General features: G+C 45.3%; 1 protein-coding gene and 1 pseudogene across 1 annotated transcript; both read left to right on the forward strand.

The window, feature by feature from the left end:
* Window positions 1–38: 38 nt before the first annotated feature.
* Calr3 (calreticulin 3) lies at window positions 39–17,837 on the forward strand. Its single transcript, XM_021170092.3, has 9 exons — window positions 39–222; window positions 319–420; window positions 5,121–5,324; window positions 8,516–8,610; window positions 10,422–10,610; window positions 13,998–14,093; window positions 14,986–15,117; window positions 16,508–16,600; window positions 17,626–17,837. Exons 1-9 carry the CDS (start codon window positions 132–134, stop codon window positions 17,764–17,766), a joined length of 1,143 nt encoding a protein of 380 aa, XP_021025751.1. The 5' UTR covers window positions 39–131; the 3' UTR covers window positions 17,767–17,837.
* On the forward strand, window positions 12,014–12,616 carry LOC147002383 (histone H3.3A-like; annotated as a pseudogene).
* Window positions 17,838–19,298: the final 1,461 nt, after the last annotated feature.

Here is a 19,298-nt window from a genome sequence, read left to right on the forward strand (position 1 = left end):
GTAATTTCAGCGCACCCATTAGCGTCCCCAGGTCATAATCCCAAGGCATGCCGGGAGTTGTAGTTTCTGAGTTGCGCCCGTCAGGCGGTCCGGACGCCTGAGAGCAGAGAGTGGAAGTCGCACGTGCAGCCATGGTCTCGGCTCGTGCGTTGCTCTGGGCCATCTGTGTGCTACGCGTGGCACTAGCCACTGTGTACTTCCAGGAGGAGTTTCTAGACGGAGGTGAAGGCGATTGCCGTGGTGGCTGGTGGCCTGTGTCCACCATCTGTGATATGGGCCCGTGCACTTTGCACCACTAACCCTCCTGTCTCCCCACAGAGCGCTGGAGGAACCGCTGGGTGCAGTCCACCAATGACTCCCAGTTTGGGCACTTCAGAGTCTCATCGGGGAAGTTCTATGGGCATAAAGAGAAAGACAAAGGTTAGTGTAGAATCGGGAGCAAAATAGAGTAGAGTTAGAAACCGCACGGCACCCTGACAGCGCACCCACCGTTCAAGCCAGAACACTGAGGCACATGCAGGCTCTGCAATACCCTGTTTGGGTTTACATTCGTTTAAGTGACCAGAGTAGCCTGGCGGTGGTGGCGCAAGCCTTTAATCCCAGCAGGTGGATTTCTGTGTTCGAGGCCAGCCTGGTCTACAGATAAGTTCCCGGACAGCCAGGGCTACATAGAGAAACCCTGTCTTGAAAAACCAAAAAAAAAAAAAAGATTGACCGAAGTGTGTTTTGAGTCTTTGAGCAGTCTCATGTAGCCCTAGATGACTTTTAACTCCCAGCCTCCCAAGTGCTGATTACTTTTTCCACATCTATGTATGTTGGGGGCAGTATGCACCTTGAGTGTGGACTGGAATGACAGTGGAGGTGCTCAGAAAGTGCTGGAATGACAACTGGAGTCAACAGGAATGACTGTGTTGGCATTTTTCAGTAGTTGCCCAAGATCATCTCACTGAATGAAAATTGGAACCATTCTGTAGCACAACCTAGAATCCTAGCACTCCAGGGTCTTCATGAGGCAGGAAAATCACAAGTTCAAGACCAGCCTGGCTAGAGAGTGAGCTCTGGCCCACCCAAAAGATACAGCCAGGTCTTGGCACAAAACAAAAAGAGGGGAAATCAAAATGAAAAGTGGGGCCAGCTAGATTGGCCTGTGGCCAAGCTTGGTAACCTAAGTTTGATCCCCGGAACCTACAGGGTAGAAGGAGAGAACCTATGCCCACAAGTTGTTCTCTAACCTTGGCACATGCCCCAACCCCACAAAATGAACGAATAAATAATTAAATTGTATTTTCTAGGTTATTTTAGTTTTGTGTGTTTTGAGCCAGGGTCTCTATGTATCTCTGAATGTCTAGAAACTCTTAAATCTACCTGCCCCTTCCTCTGCCTCTTGAATGCTGGGATTAAAGGCATGCACCAACAAAACTGGCTAATAAATTTGTATGTCTAACATCTATGAAGTCCTGGATCCCAGCTCCAGTACAGCCTAAACAGGTTGTAGTGCACACTCGAGAAGTGGCAAGAGAATTAAAAAGGCCGAAGTCATTGTTTAGCTATGTTGCAAGTTCAAGGTCAATGCAGGACACTTGAGAACTTGTCTGGAAGAAGAAAAAAAAAGTTTGTTTATCTGAGACAGATTCTCTCTATGAAGTCCAGGTTGGCCTGAACTCCAGGTCCTCCTGCCCCAGTCAGCCACATGCTTGGTTGGTTCACAGCTGTACTGGCTGGTTTTGTGTGTCAACTTGAAACAAGCTGGAGTTATCACAGAGAAAGGAGCTTCAGGTGAGAAAATGCCTCCATGAAATCCAGCTGTAAGGCATTTTCTCAATTAGTGATCAAGGGTGGAGGGCCCATTGTAGGTGGTGCCATCCCTGGGCTGGTAGTCTTGGGTTCTGTAAGAAAGCAAGCTGAACAAACCAGAAGCAAGCCAGTAAGTAACATCCCTCCATGGCCTCTGCATCAGTTCCTGCTTCCTGACCTGCTTGAGTTCCAGTTCTGACTTCCTTTAGTGATGAACAGCAGTGTGGAAGTGTAAGTTGAATAAACCCTTTCCTCCCCAACTTGTATCTTGGTCATGATGTTTGTGCAGGAATAGAAACCCCAACTAAGACAAACTGATACCACCATAGTGGGTTGTTCCTATGACAACCTGACCATGTTTTGGGGAGGACTGTGGAAGGACTTTAGAACTTTAGGCTAGAAGAGCCATTGGGATGTTAAAGAGCTCTATGGGATGTGGGAAAATAATGTTGAGAACAGTGCAGAAGATGGAGGCCTGGCTTGTGAAATTTCAGAGGGAAAATTAAAGACTCTTATCAGGGTTGCTGCTATTTTGATTGTGAAGATTCTATGGTTTTGGTTAGATGGGGCTGAAGAATCAGCTATGATTAACAAGATACCAGAACTACTAAGGTGAAACCTTTGCATTACTGGGACTATTGATGCTGGTTAGCTGGAGCTAAGAAATTAGCAGTGATTAAGAAGAGTCCAGCACCATTGAGATGAAATCTTCTGGGAAGTGTTTTCTGAGAGCACAGAGGCTATGTTCCAGAGATAGCCAAGGTTGTACCTTGTTCTGTGGCTGGACTTGGTATATGAAAGAGTCACCCAGGTGGTACTGGTTTTGAAGGCATGAAGGGGTCATGCAGAGCAGCTGAGGCTCAGCACTGTGAGAGGCCATGGAAGGCCATTGGTGAAGGTGCAACCTCACTTGCAGTTGATGGCCCAGGACAGAAGGGGTCATGCAAAGTTGTTGAGGCTTGGCACCATGAAGAGAGCTTATGAGAGGCTATTGGTAAAGCCTAGTTGCAGTAGAAAATGGCAGTGTTTTGGAGATGCCAGTACCATGAGATGACCACCAAGAACAGCAGCAGCAGTGGAGTACAGGCAGCTGGAGCCTAGAAGATAACGTGTATGCTACAACGGGTAGAGCTGGAGAAGTGACCCAAGCCCTTGGAGGAACCCAGAAGATCATGAGTGAATCCCAGACATTGGACAGTTGGAGTCTGATTTTCCTTTTGATTGTGACTGTGCCCTGATATTTTTCCCACTTGAAGGAAGAAAGTATTTTACTGGAGCCCCAGACTTTGAATTGTAAAAAGACTGAATTTTAAAAGAGATTGGATATTTTAAAGGGATTGAAATTTTAATAATTTGCAAAGACTCTGGGACCCGCCTGTTTCTTCCTCCCAAATGCTTGGATGTGTGCCACCACTCCCACTTTATATGGTGCTGGCATTGGAACCCCAGGCCTCATGCACACTAGCTGAGCTTAAAACTGAGCTACACCCCAGGGAGGTGATTGTGTAACCTAAAGTATGCCAGTGGTAGGACAGAGAGTGTGCTCCAGCAAGAGGTGGTGCTGAGCATGTGTCAGGTCCTGTGTCCCATCTGTCCCCAATATAAAAAACAAGAGCAATTCAAAAAATGACAACTTGGGTAGTGTTGGCAAATGCCTTTAACCTCAGCACTTGGGAGGCAGAGGCAGAGAAGCAGGTGAATCTCTGAGTTCGAGAACAACCTGGTCTAGAGAAGGGAGTTCCAGGACAGCCAGGGCTGCCACAGACCACCCCAGTCAGGTATGGGGGTCCCTGGAATGAGGGTCCTCAAAGCTAGGTGGGTAAGGATTCGGCAGTGACAAACAGAAACAAACACAGAGGCAGTTTGAATCGGAGTGTATTCTGCAGCTCTCAAGCAGGGGATTTTATACATTAAAAAACCAAACATTACATCTCTTAGAAACTGTATCCAGTGAAACAATCACAGATACCAACAAAAGTCATTTGGCACAGTAAAGCACAAAAATCATCTAAGCCTTACAACTCTGAAACTATGTATTCAGTGAATCACAAACAGAACAGGTAACATCATTATAAATCATCAAAATGTAACAATTCTGAAAGGATGTATTCAGTGGGGGCTGTCATCCAAGGCTAGTGGCATATTTCCAAGAAAAGGTTAATCTTTATGGTCAATTCTCTTAACTGCTGAGCTAACTCTCCATCCCCATGGTCAATTTTAATTTAACATCTAGTGCCTGATTTTTTTATAAATCTTCAATGCATAAATTTAAACTATTTTAATTCTTTCTAATTAAGGTTTTCTTTGCCATATACCAAAACCTACCTCTGATGACACACATGTAGCTATATGAAATTTTATTGTTGGGAAAGTTTGTATCTATCATCATAGTTTTATAAATGATTTAGAAAGTAAAGCATCTGTTTCCCTGGGGATAAGGTCACATTAGTGACTCCCATCTCTAGGGATGCTTTCTTACCCATTCTTCTTTTTTTTTGGGGGGGGGGAGGGTTTCGAGACAGGGTTTCTCTGTGTAGCCCTGGCTGTCCTGGAACTCATTCTGTAGACCAGGCTGGCCTCGAACTCAGAAATCTGCTTGCCTCTACCTCCCAAATGCTAGGATTAAAGGTGTGGGCCACCACCGCCCTGCAACCCATTATTCTTGCCTAAGATCTTGGCCTAGGCTACCGGGAACATGTAAATAAGAAAAGGAATAAGAGAAAACAAAACAGATAGATTGCCATGAGAACTACTGCTCAATAATTTTTCTCCGACAAAGAGTTCCACAACCAGTTCCAGGAGGCCTCCCCCTTTGGAGGTCAATCGCCTCAGTCTGTGGAATTTGTCACACAGATCCTACTGAAGGTTGTGTGGCACAGGGCTCACAGGTATACTATGCCTCAAACAAAATTTAAAAACTAGTAAAACAGTCTTTAAAAATTAGCTGTGTGTGTGTCTGTGTGCGTGTGCACACATCTGTCATCACATGCATGTGGAAATTAGAAGACAGCTTCGGGAGCTGTCTCCCTCTTTCCATTATGTGGGTACTCAAGAATGTAATCAGGTGGTCAGGCTTGGCTGTAAGTGCCTCACCCACTGGGCCCTGGCAAAGCTTGCATTATATGCACAAAGGTGTGTGAAGCAGAGATTCTTGCAAGCAACAAGTCTGTTAGTAGTGTGCATGTGGCACACTGTGTGACTTGTGCACAGTGGCTCAGTGCAAACAGCATCTCTGGGGGTCAGTGGGGACATATGAGTTGGAGGTTCCTACAGGATATTGAGTGCAGTGTCATTCTGACTCACCCATGCATGCTTTCTGTTGGAAGGCCTGCAGACTACCCAAAACAGCCGATTCTATGCCATCTCTGCGAGCTTCAAGCCATTCAGCAACAAAGGGAAGACCCTGGTAATCCAGTACACGGTGAAGCATGAGCAGAAGATGGACTGCGGTGGTGGTTACATCAAGGTGTTCCCGTCTGACCTGGACCAGAAGAAGATGAACGGAAAATCTCAGTACTACATCATGTTTGGTAAGTTCAGCAAGGGAAGCCACGTGTTTCCAACATTACACAGAGGCTCTGCTGAAAGGACTAACATAACAGCATTGAACCTAAGGTTTATAGCACTGTTTTGTTTTTGGTTTGGTTTGGTTTGGTTTTTCGAGACAAGATTTCTCTGTGTAACCCTGGCTGTCCTGGAACTCACTCTGTAGACCAGCCTGGCCTCGAACTCAGAAATCCACCTGCCTCAGCCTCCCAAGTGCTGGGATTAAAAGTGTGTGCCACCACTGCCCAGCTATAGCACTGTTAAACTAACCAATGCAGGCTGAACATTCTCAGACCTAAACAAAAAGCCAAAGGACTTAGAATCTGAACCTGACTTTAAAAAAATTATTCATTTAATTTACATGGATGTATGTGTACCTTTCTGGATGAGTTTATGTGCAATATTGCCATCACAGATGGCTATAGAGGCCAGAAGAGGTTGTTAGTTTCTCAAGAATTGGAATCAGGCAGATGCTGGGAACAGAACCTGGGTCCTCTGCAAGAGCAGCCTACAGCTCTAGTAACTTGAAGGAGTCTGTTCTCTCCTTCTTCCATCTGAGTTCAGACCTAGAAGCCTGATGGCAAGTGTCTTTGCTTTGCTGGACCATCTCACACAGCTGTGTGTTAGATATGAAACCCAGGGCCTTGAACACACTAAGTCTGATCTACAACCTCAGCCCTGAAACTTGTTGAGTGCCGAGACCACATTTAGCCAGGCACACACCTGCATTCACAAACATATACACACACAGAAAAAAAAAGTTTTTGATAGGGAGTCTCTGTGAAGCCTGCCAATCCTGGTATTTACTATGTAAGCCAGGCTAGCCTTTAACTCACAGAGGTCCTCCTGTCTCTGCATCCCAACACTGGAATTAAAGCTGTGCACCACCACCCCTGGCTGGAATATATCAAATTTTGAAGAATTGTGAGATGTTAGTGCCAGGCATGGTGGCAAACCTCTACCATCCCAGCACTTAGAAGGGGCATCAGGAGGATTGAGAGTGTGCTGCCAGACCTTGCCTCCAGAGAGCCAAACAGTAATACAGTTTGGGATTTCAATGGGGACACTGCACAGATGAAGTCAACATATATATCCCAAGTGATAAACTCTGGCCTCTAAAACATGTCCATGTTGTCAAGTAAGGGATGGTGGACTTTCTGGTTACTTCTAAAAGTGTTGTGAAGCTTAAAATATTTGAAGTGTGGGTCTGGAGATTCTTCACTGGCTGCTCTTCCAGAGGATCCAGGTTCAATTCCCAGCACCCATATTGCAGCTTGAGACTGTCTGTAACTCCAGTTCCAGGGGATCTGACATTCTCACACAAACATACAGTGCAGACAGAACACCAGTGCACATGAAATTAAAATAAATAAATAAATAAATAAATAAATAAATAAATACTTTGAAAAAGATTTGAAGTGTGAGCTGGGACTAGTGTGAGCTGGGACTGGGCTGGGTTGATAAAGTGCTTGCCTAGCATTCAGGAAGCTCTGGAATAAAGCAGGCATAATCCCAGCTCTTGGGAGATGGAGGCAGGAATCCCAGGCCGGCCTGAGCTTCAATGACACGCTGTCTTAAAACTCCCCATAATGTAGAAAATATGACTGGGGAGATGGCTCAGTGGGTAACTGTATTCCAATTCTCAGAACCTACATAAGAGTCAGATGAGGCTGTCTGTATCTGCCTGTAATCCCAACACGACAGGAAGATCCTGAGAACAGCTCAGCCAGCCAGTCTAGCTGAAAGAAACAGCTTCCCACTCCGTGAGAGCCCTGCCTCAAGGGCATACAATGGCAACTGACAGAGACAACAGGAAGTCTTCCTTCTGCCATCAGCATGTGCACTGGGAAGAACATTCTGCACGTTCAGGTGTCGGCACCACACATGCACTCAAGTACCAGCATATGCACATGTACACACCCACACCCCCCCCCCCCACACACACCATAATAAATCCTTTGGGCTCTGTTGTGGCTTGATATATGAGAGCCCTGGGTTCCACTCCCACCACTGTAAAAAAGCAGAACAAAGAACAAAATGCCTTCGTTCTCTTTGTGCTTTCTTTTTAATTTCCCATCTCATTTCTTTTTACTATTTATTTATTTATGTATTTATTTATTTATTTATTTATTTTTTTTGAGACAGGGTTTCTCTGTGTAGTTCTGGCTGTCCTACAACTCCCTATATACCAGGTGGACTTCAAACTCAGAGGTCCTCCTGCCTTTGCCCCCCCCCCCCCGAGGGGACTAAAGGTGTGTGCCACAACCACCAGGCTTTCTTTCTCATTTTAAAGAACATATACATTTGGGAGCTGGTGGTTAAGAGACTTACTGCTCTTGGGGAGGACCCTAGTTCACCACCACCTATAACTCCAGATTCAAAGGATCGGTCTCCTTCTTTTGGTTACCAGAGGTACCTGCATGCACATGTACATATGAACAGAGAAAGATAGAGACACACAAAACAAACTTTAATAAATTATTGTTGGGCAGTGGTGGTATACACATTTAATCCCAGCACTCAGGAGGCAGAGGCAGGTAGATCTCTCAGTTCGAGGCTATCCTTGTCTACAGAACAAGGATAGCCAGGGTTATACAGAGAAACCTTGTCTCAAAAAACCCAACCAAGCAAAAGTACTAATAATTATTATTTATGGAAGGCTTGCGTGTGCTGTGGTGTGCATGCAGAGTCAGAGGGCAAGGTGCAGCCATCTCTTTCTACCTTGTGCTTCCCAGGGATTGAACTCAGGTCCTCAGCCTGGATAGCCACCAATATTACCTTCTAAGTTATCTCTCCAGCTCACTGTTTTGCTTTTTGAGCCAGGCACTTGGCAAGTTGCCCAGGCTGGCCAGGATTGACAGTCTTCCCGCTTAGCCTCCCAGTGCTCTGTTGTGGGAGTCTGACACGATGTCCTGTTGGCCTTGTTTTCTTATTTGTGCTGATTCATAGTTGAGTGCAAGGTGACTTTAGTAGGAGGGAGCCAGCCACCAGAGCTTTGCTTCAATGTCTTCTGGTGAACTCAAGAGCACCCCAGACAGATTAAGTTACTATTCCCTTGGTTGGGGAGGATGCTTAGGCATTATGTATGTACAGAAACAGTATGGAAGAAAACTGTGAATACCACCTTCCTCCTCTTCCTCCTCCTCCTTCTCTTTCTCCTTCTTCTTTTTTGTAGGACCTGATATTTGTGGATTTGATATCAAGAAAATTCATGTTATCTTATATTTCAAGAATCAATATCATGAAAACAAGAAGCCAATCAGATGCAAGGTGAGTGCGCACTAATGTCACAGGGAGCAGTTCTCTCTGCCTGCCTCATCCCTTCCTCCATCTCTCTGCCTGCCCTCATTCCTTCCTCCATTTCTCTGCTTTCCCCTCATCCTTTCCTTCATCTCTCTGCCTGCCCTCATCCCTTCCTCCATCTTTCTCCCCTTTACCCTCCCTTCCTTTCCTTTTTCTTTTTTTAAATTTTGTTTTATTATTTTAATTATGTTTGTGCATGTGCACATGAGTGCAGTGTCCACAGAGGCCAGAAGGCATTGCATCCCCTGGAGCCACCTGACATGGGTGCTGGCAACCACACTCTGGTCTCTAGGAGAGCTGAAGGTACTCTTAGCCTGAGCCACCTCTCCAGCTCCCACTTCATGTAGGGAAGTAATTTATCTCCCTAGATGATCCAGATAACCTCAAACCCCATGATCCTCTGCTTTAGCCTCCCACATGTGCCTTGTGCCTCTTGCATGATGAATGTGAAGAAAACTGGGTATGGTAGTTCAAATCTAAGCAGAAAGACCATAGCCTGCAAGTCAGACTGTCTCAAGATTTCCTCTGTTGTCTTAGTCTTTGTCCTTTTGCTGTGAAGAGACACCAAGACCAAGGCAACTCTCACAAATGAAAGCATTTGTTTGGGGTTAGCTTACAATTCTAGAGCTTTAGCCCATTATCAGCATGGTGGGATCATGGAGGGAACATGTTGAAAATACAGAGAGAACATGGTGGGAGCACAGAGGGAGCATGGAGAGAGCATAGAGGGAGCACACAGGGAGCATGGAAGGGACACAGAGGGAACATAGAGGGGACATGGAGGGCGCACAGAGGAAGCATGGAGGGAGCATGGAGGGGACATGGAGGGAACACAGAGGGAGCATGGAGGGAACATCCTGATCTGTAGGCAGAGAGAGAGACAGAGACAGAGACAGAGTGGGGGAGGGGGGGGGGAGGCAGGCTCTGGACCTGCCTTGGACTTTTGAAACCTCAAAGTCGACCCACAGTGACATACTTCCTCCAGCAAGGCCTTTCAAAGAATTCCTAGTGACTAAGTATTCAAATATATGTACCTATAGGGGCCTGCCTTCTTTCCTTTCCTTTCCTTTTCTTTCTTTCTTTTTGTTTTTCGAGACAGGCTTTCTCTGTGTAGCCTTGGCTGTCCTGGAACTCACTTTGTAGACCAGGCTGGCCTCGAACTCAGAAATCCGCCTGCCTCTGCCTCCCAAGTGCTGGGATTAAAGGCGTGCGCCACCACGCCCGGCTACTATAGGGGCCATTCTTAGTCCAATCACTGCCTCTGCCAGACTATTTAACCTTAACCCATGGCCTCTGCATCCAACCTCGCTCAGATTGACAAACAGTCAAGCAGAGAGGTACAGTGCTTGCTTATCATACAGTGGAGAATAACTCTGAACTCCCAATTCCCCTGCCTCGGTTTCCCAAGAGTTGGCCTTACAGATGTGAGCCACTATATAGGCCTGTTGGTTTAGATGTTAAGACAGGGTCTTGCAGTGTAACCAAGGCTGGCTTGAGGTTCATGCTCTCCCTGCTTGAGCCTCCCAAATGTTAAAAGCAAAGGCCTGTGCCACCCCCAACAAGCTTAGGTTTGTTTTATACTTGTGTGTGTGTTGGTCAGAGCACAACTTGAAGTCATTTTTTTCCTTCTACCAGTGGGGGTCTGGCAGATTGAACTTAGGTCACCAGGCTTGGTGGCAAGTGCCATCACCCACTGTACTGTCTCCCATTCTAGTTCCTGTTTTAAAGTACACATCAGACACACAATGAAAGAATATCTCACTGTGGCCTTTGTGCAGGTGGATGGCTTCACGCATCTCTACACCCTGATCTTAAGACCAGATCTTTCTTACGAGGTAAAAGTCGATGGCCAGTCCATTGAGTCTGGCAGCATTGAGTATGACTGGAACCTGACATCGCTGAAGAAAACGGAAAAGACATCACTGGAGTCTAGGGACTGGGATCAGATGGAAGGCAGCAAAGCCCAGGTAGGTGAGCACAGCCTGAGGTGTGTGTTGAGAGTGCCCTTCCCCAAGGCCTGCTTGCACCGTAGCTTCTGCCCACTCAGATCTCATACCAGAAACCTGGACACACATTTCAAAGTTTTACAAAAACAATTTGTTGTTTTTATTTTTTGAGACAGGGTTTATCTGTGTGTCCGTACCTGTTCTAGAACTCTCTCTCTGTAGAGCAGACTGCCCTCACTCAGAGATCCTTCTGCCTCTGCTTCTGAGCACTGGGATTAAATACGTGCACCACCACTACCACCTGGCTATAAAAACAAACTTAATGGGGTGTTTCTTTGGTTTTGACATGGGGTCTTACTTAGCCCTGAAGGACCTGGGACTCATTCTGTAGACCAGGCTGGCCTTGAACTCACAGAGATCTGCCTGCCTCTGCCTTGGAAGTGCTGGGATTAAAGGTGTGTGCCACACCTGGCCATTGCAGGGTTTTTGTTTATTTATTTATTTATTTATTTATTTATTTTTTGAGACAGGGTTTCTCTGTATAGCCCTGGCTGTCCTGGAACTCACTTTGTAGACCAGGCTGGCCTCAAACTCAGAAATCCTCCTGCCTCTGCCTCCCGAGTGCTGGGATTAAGGCGTGTGCCATCACGCCCGGCTATTTGTTTAATTTTAATTTAATTTAATTTATTCATTTAGCTGCCTGACTGCTGCTCCCACTCCTGGTCACCCCCCACCCGCCCCCATCCTCCACTCCAGGGTTTTGATAGTTACAAAGATGTTAGGTCAGACGCAGGGTTAGATCACAGTGACTAAAATCAAGATAATTTGGCTCTGGCCTGTAACTTTCTATCTCTCCATAATTTTGAGGTTTAGTCACTTGTCTCTTGATACAGCTTCTCTCTCTTCATTTCGTGTTCCTACCCTAAGATTATTCGAGAGGTCTACCATGGTCATAACAACAACAAAAAAAATCCAAAGACAAACAAAAGCCAAGCAGTATGCACTTGCCATTTAGTGGAATGGTAATCCTACAGCCTGGTGTCCTAGTTACTATTGCTGTGATGAAAGTCTATGAGCAAACAACTTGGGGAGGAAAGGGTTTATCTGGCTTATACTTCCATATCACTGTTCATCACTGAAGGTGGTCAGGACAGGAACTCACACAGGGCAGGAACCTGGAGGCAGGAGCTCTGATATAGAGCCATGAAGGAATTCTGCTTACTGGCTTGTGCCCCAAGGCTTGCTCAGAACCCAGGACCACCAGCTCAGGGATGGTACCACCCACAATGGGCTGGGCTCTCCCCCATCAATTACTAATTTAAAAAAATGCCCTGGCCGCTGCTTTCTAATGGCAGTGCCGCGGCCACTCGCTTGCCAAGCTCCAGCTGAAGGAGAAATGGGGTAAGTAAGGAGGTGCCCATACCATGGCTTGTACAAAGCAGACTGCCCGCAAATCCACCGGTGGTAAAGCACACAGGAAACAACTGGCTACAAAAGCCGCTCCCAAGAGTGCACCTTCTACTGGAAGGGTGAAGAAATCTCATCGTTACAGGCCTGGTACTGTGGCACTCCGTGAAATCAGACACTATCAGAAGTCCACTGAACTTCTGATTCACAAGCTCCCCTTTCAGCGTGTCTGGTTCGAGAAATTGCTCAGGACTTCAAAACAGATCTGCGCATCCAGAGTGCAGCTTTTGGTGCTTTGCAGGAGGCAAGTGAGGCCTATCTGGTTGGCCTTTTTGAAGATACCAATCTGTGTGCTATCCATGCCAAATGTGTAAGAATTATGCCGGGCCGGGCGTGGTGGCGCACGCCTTTAATCCCAGCACTCGGGAGGCAGAGGCAGGCGGATTTCAGAGTTCGAGGCCAGCCTGGTCTACAAAGTGAGTTCCAGGACAGCCAGAACTACACAGAGAAACCCTGTCTTGAAAAACCAAAAAAAAAAAAAAAAAAAAAAAAGAATTATGCCAAAAGATATCCAGCTAGCATGCTGCATCGCGGAGAACTTGCTTAAGAGTCCACTATGAGGAGAAACATTTCATTCTCAAAAAAAATTTTTTCCCTCTTCTTCCTGTAGTTCTGAATGTTAGATATTTTTTTCCATGGGGTCAAAGGTACCTAAGTATATGATTTCAAGTGAATTTTTAATATAAATGCAATATGTAAAGCATTAACGTAAGCAAAATGTTTCAGTGAACACATTTCAACAGTTCTACTCTATAACAATTATAAATAAACCTGTTAAACTTTTCTGGACAATGCCAGCATTTGGATTTTTAAAAAATAAGTAAATTTCTTTTCTTTTTCTTTTTTTTTTTTTTTTTTTTTTTTGGTTTTTCGAGACAGGGTTTCTCTGTGTAGCCCTGGCTGTCCTGGCACTCACTTTGTAGACCAGGCTGGCCTCGAACTCAGAAATCTGCCTGCCTCTGCCTCTGGAGTGCTGGGATTAAAGGCGTGCACCACCACGCCCGGCCATAAATTTCTTATTGATGGCAACTAAATGGTGTTTGTAGCATTTTTATCACACAGTAGATTCCATCCGTTCACTGTACTTTTCTAACTGAGTTGTCCTACATACAAGTACATGTTTTTAATGTTGTCTGTCTTCTGTACTGTTCCTGTAAGTTTGCTATTAAAATATGTTAAACTATTTAAAAAAAAAAAAAGGAAAAAAAGAAAATACCCTACAGGTCTGCCTACAATGATCTTTTTTTTTTTTTTTTTTTTTAAGATTTATTTATTATATGTAAGTACACTGTAGCTGTCTTCAGACACACCAGAAGAGGGAGTCAGATCTCGTTACGGATGGTTGTGAGCCACCATGTGGTTGCTGGGATTTGAACTCAGGACCTTCGGAAGAGCAGTCGGGTGCTCTTACCTGCTGAGCCATCTCACCAGCCCCTACAACCTGATCTTACAGAGATATTTTCTTAATTGAGGCTCCTTCCTTTCAGATTTTTGTCTAGTTGGCAAAAACCTATCCAGCACACTTGGAGACAACTCCAGTGAATAGGAAAAGGGCATTGTGACTGGAGTTAGGGACCTGTTCTGTTAATTTGTTTCTAAGTATCTTCTGTCTAGGTGCCTGCCATCTCCTGTAGGCCACGGGGCTCTGTCCCAGCCCCACTGAGCATGTGTACTCCCTAGGTTTCTCCCACAACCTACACTAAAGAATTTCCAAGGGGTGGCGAGATGGTTCAGCAAGAAAAGATGCTTGTGACCAAGCAATGAGGACCCAAGTTTGATTTCTAGAACCCACATGATGGAGGGAAATAGCTGACTCCAGCAAGTTGTCTTCTGACCTCCACATGAGCACACATGTATAATAGATGTAATAAAAATATTTTACAGAAATTTCCTTTTTCTCAGCACGCCTCTGACATCATGCTTTCCTTTCTGTTTTTGAAGGATTGGGAAAAGCACTTTCTGGATGCGGGTGCCAGCAAGCCGAGTGACTGGAACAGTGAGCTGGATGGGGACTGGCTGCAGAAGCCACCATATGAGGTGTGTGGCTTCTTCCTGCAGTGACTCTGGGTCCTTGGGGTGGCCCTTGCTCTTGCCCGATTTGTGCTCTTAGAAAAGGTATTCTCAGTGACACAGAAAAAGAACATGCTAAGAGTGACCTGGCAAGGCAATTTCTCTTTGTAAACCCATGATCCAAACCTGCTTGCAAATACATGGGTGGGAAATTCATTCTAACGCAGTTGGTAACTGTGTCTAGAGGAGTTTGATCATACTGACTTCTGAGGTTTGTTGCGTTTAAAGGAATTGCATAAGAAGTGAAGGAAAGGGGAGGGATAGGCTGCTGCAGTCTATCAGGTTCCAGGAATGGGGACAGGGTGCTTTTCTTTTTCTTTTCCTTCTTTTTTTTTTTTTTTTTGTTGTTTGGATTTTTTTGTTTTGTTTTGTTTTGTTTTTTGAGACAGGGTTTCTCTGTGTAGCCCTGGCTGTCCTGGAATTCACTTTGCAGACCAGGCTGGTCTCGAACTCAGAAATCTGCCTGCCTCTGCCTCCGGAGTGCTGGGATTAAAGGCGTGCGCCACCACAGCCCAGCTTTCTTTTCCTTCTTTTCTTTTCTTTGTTTCTTTCTTTCTTTTGGTGATGATTTTCATTAAAATTAATTAATTAATTAAAAAAAAAAGCAGAGGCATACAGATCCCTGTCTCAAAACAAAACACACACACACACACACAATTTGCATGGGATTTTTACCAAGTGGGAGGAATGAAAAGACTTGAATTCCTTTGCATAAAATTTTGAGTTGCAGGGGAATTTATGGAATACTGGTCCTTGGTGGGCCAGCCATTAGCCACTTTTCATAGGAAAACAAAAAAGGAAAAACCAACCAACCACCCTCATCCTGTGATTCAAGCCTGGCTAGAGTCTGCTTTTGTAGGATGGCCTGAAAGCTGAGGGCATCGACAAGGACGTGTGGCTCCACCAGAAGATGAGACCTGCTGGCTACCTGACGCAGTACGACCTCTCAGAGTTTGAGAACATTGGCGCCATTGGTCTAGAGCTGTGGCAGGTGATCTGGCTCCAAGCTTTCTTTACTTTAATAGCTCTGGGCTGGCCTTGCTGTGTAACCCAGGCTGGCCTTGAAATCATGATCCTCTTGCCTCAGCTCCTGAGTGCTGGGATGCTAGGCATATGCCACTATGGCTGCTGATTTAATGACTTGACCTTTAATGTGACCCATTTGGTACACAATTCTTTTCTTCATGTGTGTGTCTGTGTGTGTGAGCACGTGTGTATTATGCATGTCTTAGTATGGGTGCATGTGTCAGTGTCTATGTTTGTGTGCATGTGTCAGTGTGTGTATATGTGTTCATGTGTCAGTGTTTATGTATGTGTGCATGTATCATTGTTTCACTATGTATGTGTGCATGTGTCAGTGTGTATGTATCACTGTGCATGTATGTATGTGTACATATTTGTACATCAGTGTGTATGTATGTGTACATGTGTCAGTGTGTATGTATGTGTGCATGTGTGTATGTGTGCATGTGCCAATGTGTGTGTGTATATGTGTGTGTCAGTGTACGTGTGTCAGTGTGTAATGTATGCATGTGGGCAGAGACCAGAAGAGAATGTCTAGTGTCTAGCTATACCACTCCTGAGAATAGGGTCTCTCACCGAACCTGGAGCTAGCCTGGCATCCAGTGAGCCCCAGTGTCCTTCTGTCTTTGCCTTTCCAGCCTCCAAATGTTGGTGTCATAGGTACCTATACAAATATGCTGGCTTTTTATGTGTGCACTGTGTGATCTGAACTCAGGGCCCTTAATGCTTTCCCAGTGAGAGCTTACCCAATGAGGCATTTTTCCAGCCCTTGGTTTATTATTCTTTAAAACTATATGTGTATTGTGCATGTGCACATGTGTGCAGTGCCCATGGAGGCCAGAGGATATCTGATCCCTTGGAGCTTGAGTCACAGACCATTGTGAGATACCTGGTACAGATCCTATGAACTGAACTGTGGTGTACTTCAAGAGTGGTAAGCACCCTTACCCTCAGGGTACTCCCTCCAGCCCCAGCCTGAAACTACTCACTAAGGACCTTTATAGTCACTGGCACTTGCATGTGGCCTTTAGACCACATAGGCCTGACATTTCTGGGCTTTGGGGTCCCTTCTGTATAGCTGTCACTCCTGTCAGCTGTGGGATATGCATTAGGGGTGGAGCCTGGCCTTCTGAAGTCACAGCTAGCCTCCAGTTGATGCCCACAACCCACACTTAGGTGCTAGCAATGTAAGCCAGGTCTTCCTGCCTAGTAAGACTATGCTTTACCTTTGGGCCATCCTGAGCTATAGTCAGTGGATGCTAGCCTGATCATGGGTGTGGCATTGAGCTAAGTACCCCTGACAAGAAGGAAAGGTTGTGTGTCTGCCACTACTAATGAAAGCCTGCTTCCATCCTCAGGTGAGATCTGGAACCATCTTTGATAACTTCCTGATCACAGATGATGAAGAATATGCAGAGAAGTTTGGCAAGGCCACCTGGGGAGAAACTAAGGTAGGTACAAACCCCAAACTCTTTTTTTTTTTTTTTTTTGAGATAGGGATTTGATACATAGACCATGCTGACCTTGAACTCATAGAGATTGGCCTTCCTCTGTCTCCAAGGGCTAGGATTAAGACATGCTTGTACACCCAGCTTTAAAAAAAAAACAAAAAACTGTAATTATGTGTCTGTGCACAAGAGTGCAGTGCCGACAGAGGCCATTAGACTTCAGTCACACCAGATGTGAGTTGCCTAAAGTGGGTGCTGGGAACTAAGCTCCTCTAGAAAAGCATTATGCCTAAGCCAGCCCTCTAGCCCTTGCTTTTTCTTGTTTCTTTTTAGAGGGAGGGGTCTTTGTATAGCTTTGGCTGCTGTGGAATTTACCACACAACGTATGGGACTTCATTCTTATTCTTGCTTCCCAAGTATTGGGTTCACAGATGTATGCCAGCATACAGACAGGGGTATCTATAGTAGTTAGTTTCTATTTCTCTTTTTCAAAAAAAAAAAAGAGATTTATTTAATTTATTATATGTAAGTACACTAGTACACTATAGCTGTCTTCAGACACCAGAAGGAGGGAATCAGGTCTTGTTATAGATGGTTGTGAGCCACCATGTGATTGTTAGGATTTGAACTCAGGACCTCTGGAAGAGTAGTCAGAGCTCTTGACCACTGAGACATCTCTCCAGCTCCCAGTTTTTATCTCTTTAGAGATAAGGTCTTATGCATTCTCAGATTGGCCTTAATCTTGCTGTATGGTCAACCAAATGACCTTGGACTAATGACCTCTGGGCCTGTATGTCAGGTGGGCACCACCATGCCTGATTTTTCCTATGCTAGCTATTGAATCCAGTGCCAGGCAAGAATTACCAGCTACAAGCACTCTACCAACAGAGCCACAAGCTCTCTATCAATTGAGCTATAAGCACGCTACCAACTGAGCTACAATCACCATACCAACTGAACTACAAGCGCTCTATTATATGAGTCCCAGCCCCAGCTCCAGCCTGTTTTATTTTTGTCCTTTCCTCCAGGGTCCAGAAAAGGAGATGGATGCCATACAGGCCAAGGAAGAAGTGAAAAAAGCCCGTGAAGAAGATGAGGAGGATCTGCTGATGGGGAAGTTTCACAGGCACAACCATTTCAGCAGATTCCACAGGCAGGGCGAACTATAGTCATCCTCACTCTGCATGCTGAGTGGCCCAGCTGCAACTCTACTTTAATAATACACATTGGAATGATCACATCTGCATGGTCATTTGTCCAGTTTCTGAAAAACAATCCCCTGTTTGTGTTAGGGTCCCCCGGGTCTTCTATAGACCCCTATGACCCCAGGGTCTGCAATAAGAAGTTTCTGTTAGCCGGGCGTGGTGGCGCACGCCTTTAATCCCAGCACTCGGGAGGCAGAGGCAGGTGGATTTCTGAGTTAGAGGCCAGCCTGGTCTACAAAGTGAGTGCCAGGACAGCCAGGGCTACACAGAGAAACCCTGTCTCGAAAAACCAAAAAAAAAAAAAAAAAAAAAAAAAAAAAAAGTTTCTGTTGACTGCATGTGGTGGCACACTCCTTTAATCTCAGGACTTGAGAGGCAGAGGCAGACAGATCTGGGATTTCCACATCAGTCTGGTCCATATAGTGAGTTCTAGGACAGCCTGGGACACATAGTGAGACACTGTTTAAATTTTTTCCCCTGCATAGAACAGATCATTGAAAGCCAGAGACCTATAAGAATCTGGCCATAAACAATGTGTTTTTTTTTTTAACTCTTAAATATTTTCATGAATAAAAGATGGTAAAATAAATTTTTAAAATATTTTGTTTTACTGTTAAAGATTTATTATTTACTTTTTGTAAAATGTGTGTGTGTGTATCTGTGTTTGTATTGTACTACATGCAGTTGCCCATAGAAGCCATAAGAGGACATCAGATCCTCTGGAGCAGGGGTGGTGGTGGGGTGGTGGGTGGGGTGGTGGGTGGGGTGGTGGGTGGGGTGGTGGTGGTGGTTGTTTGTCATGGGTGCTTCGGGTCCTCTGGGAGAGTAGCCAGTGTTCTTTACCACTGAGCCATCTTTCCCCAGCCCCTCTATTTTTTTAAAAATCATTTTAAAGATTTATTTATAAGTGTTTTGTCTCTGTAGTGGTTTGAATGAAAATGGCACCCATAGGTTCATATATTTAAAGGTTAGGGAGTGGCACTATCTGAAAGGATTAGTGGGTATGTGGCCTTGTTGGAGGAAGTGTGACACTGGCGGTGGGCTTTGAGGTTTCAAAAGCCCACACCAGGCCCAGTGTCTCTTTGCCAAATGCCTCTGGATTAGATATAAGTGCTCAGCTACTGCTTTAGGAACATGCTTTCCTGCTGGTTACCAGGTATCCTGCCATCATGGTCACTGACTCTAAGTCTCTGGAACTGTAAACTTCCCCCACCCTCACCCCGATAAACTCTTTTATACATTGCCTTGGTTGTGGTGTCTTATAGCAACAGAAAAGACACCAAGTGCTAGGATGACAGGTATGTGCCATGATACATGGCTATATTTCCTTAATCCACCCCCCTCTCCTTCTTTAAAGATGATGTTTCACCATGTAGTTCTGGCTAGCTTATAGCTCCTTATGTAGACCAGGTTGCCTACAAACACATGGAGATCTGACTCTGCCTCCTTGAGTGCTGAGATTAAAGGCATGTGTTACTACACCTAGCTGGAAAAGT

The sequence above is a fragment of the Mus caroli genome, unplaced genomic scaffold, assembly GCF_978045245.1.
Source record: "Mus caroli unplaced genomic scaffold, Mus_caroli_1 scaffold_10, whole genome shotgun sequence".
NCBI lineage: Eukaryota > Metazoa > Chordata > Mammalia > Rodentia > Muridae > Mus > Mus caroli.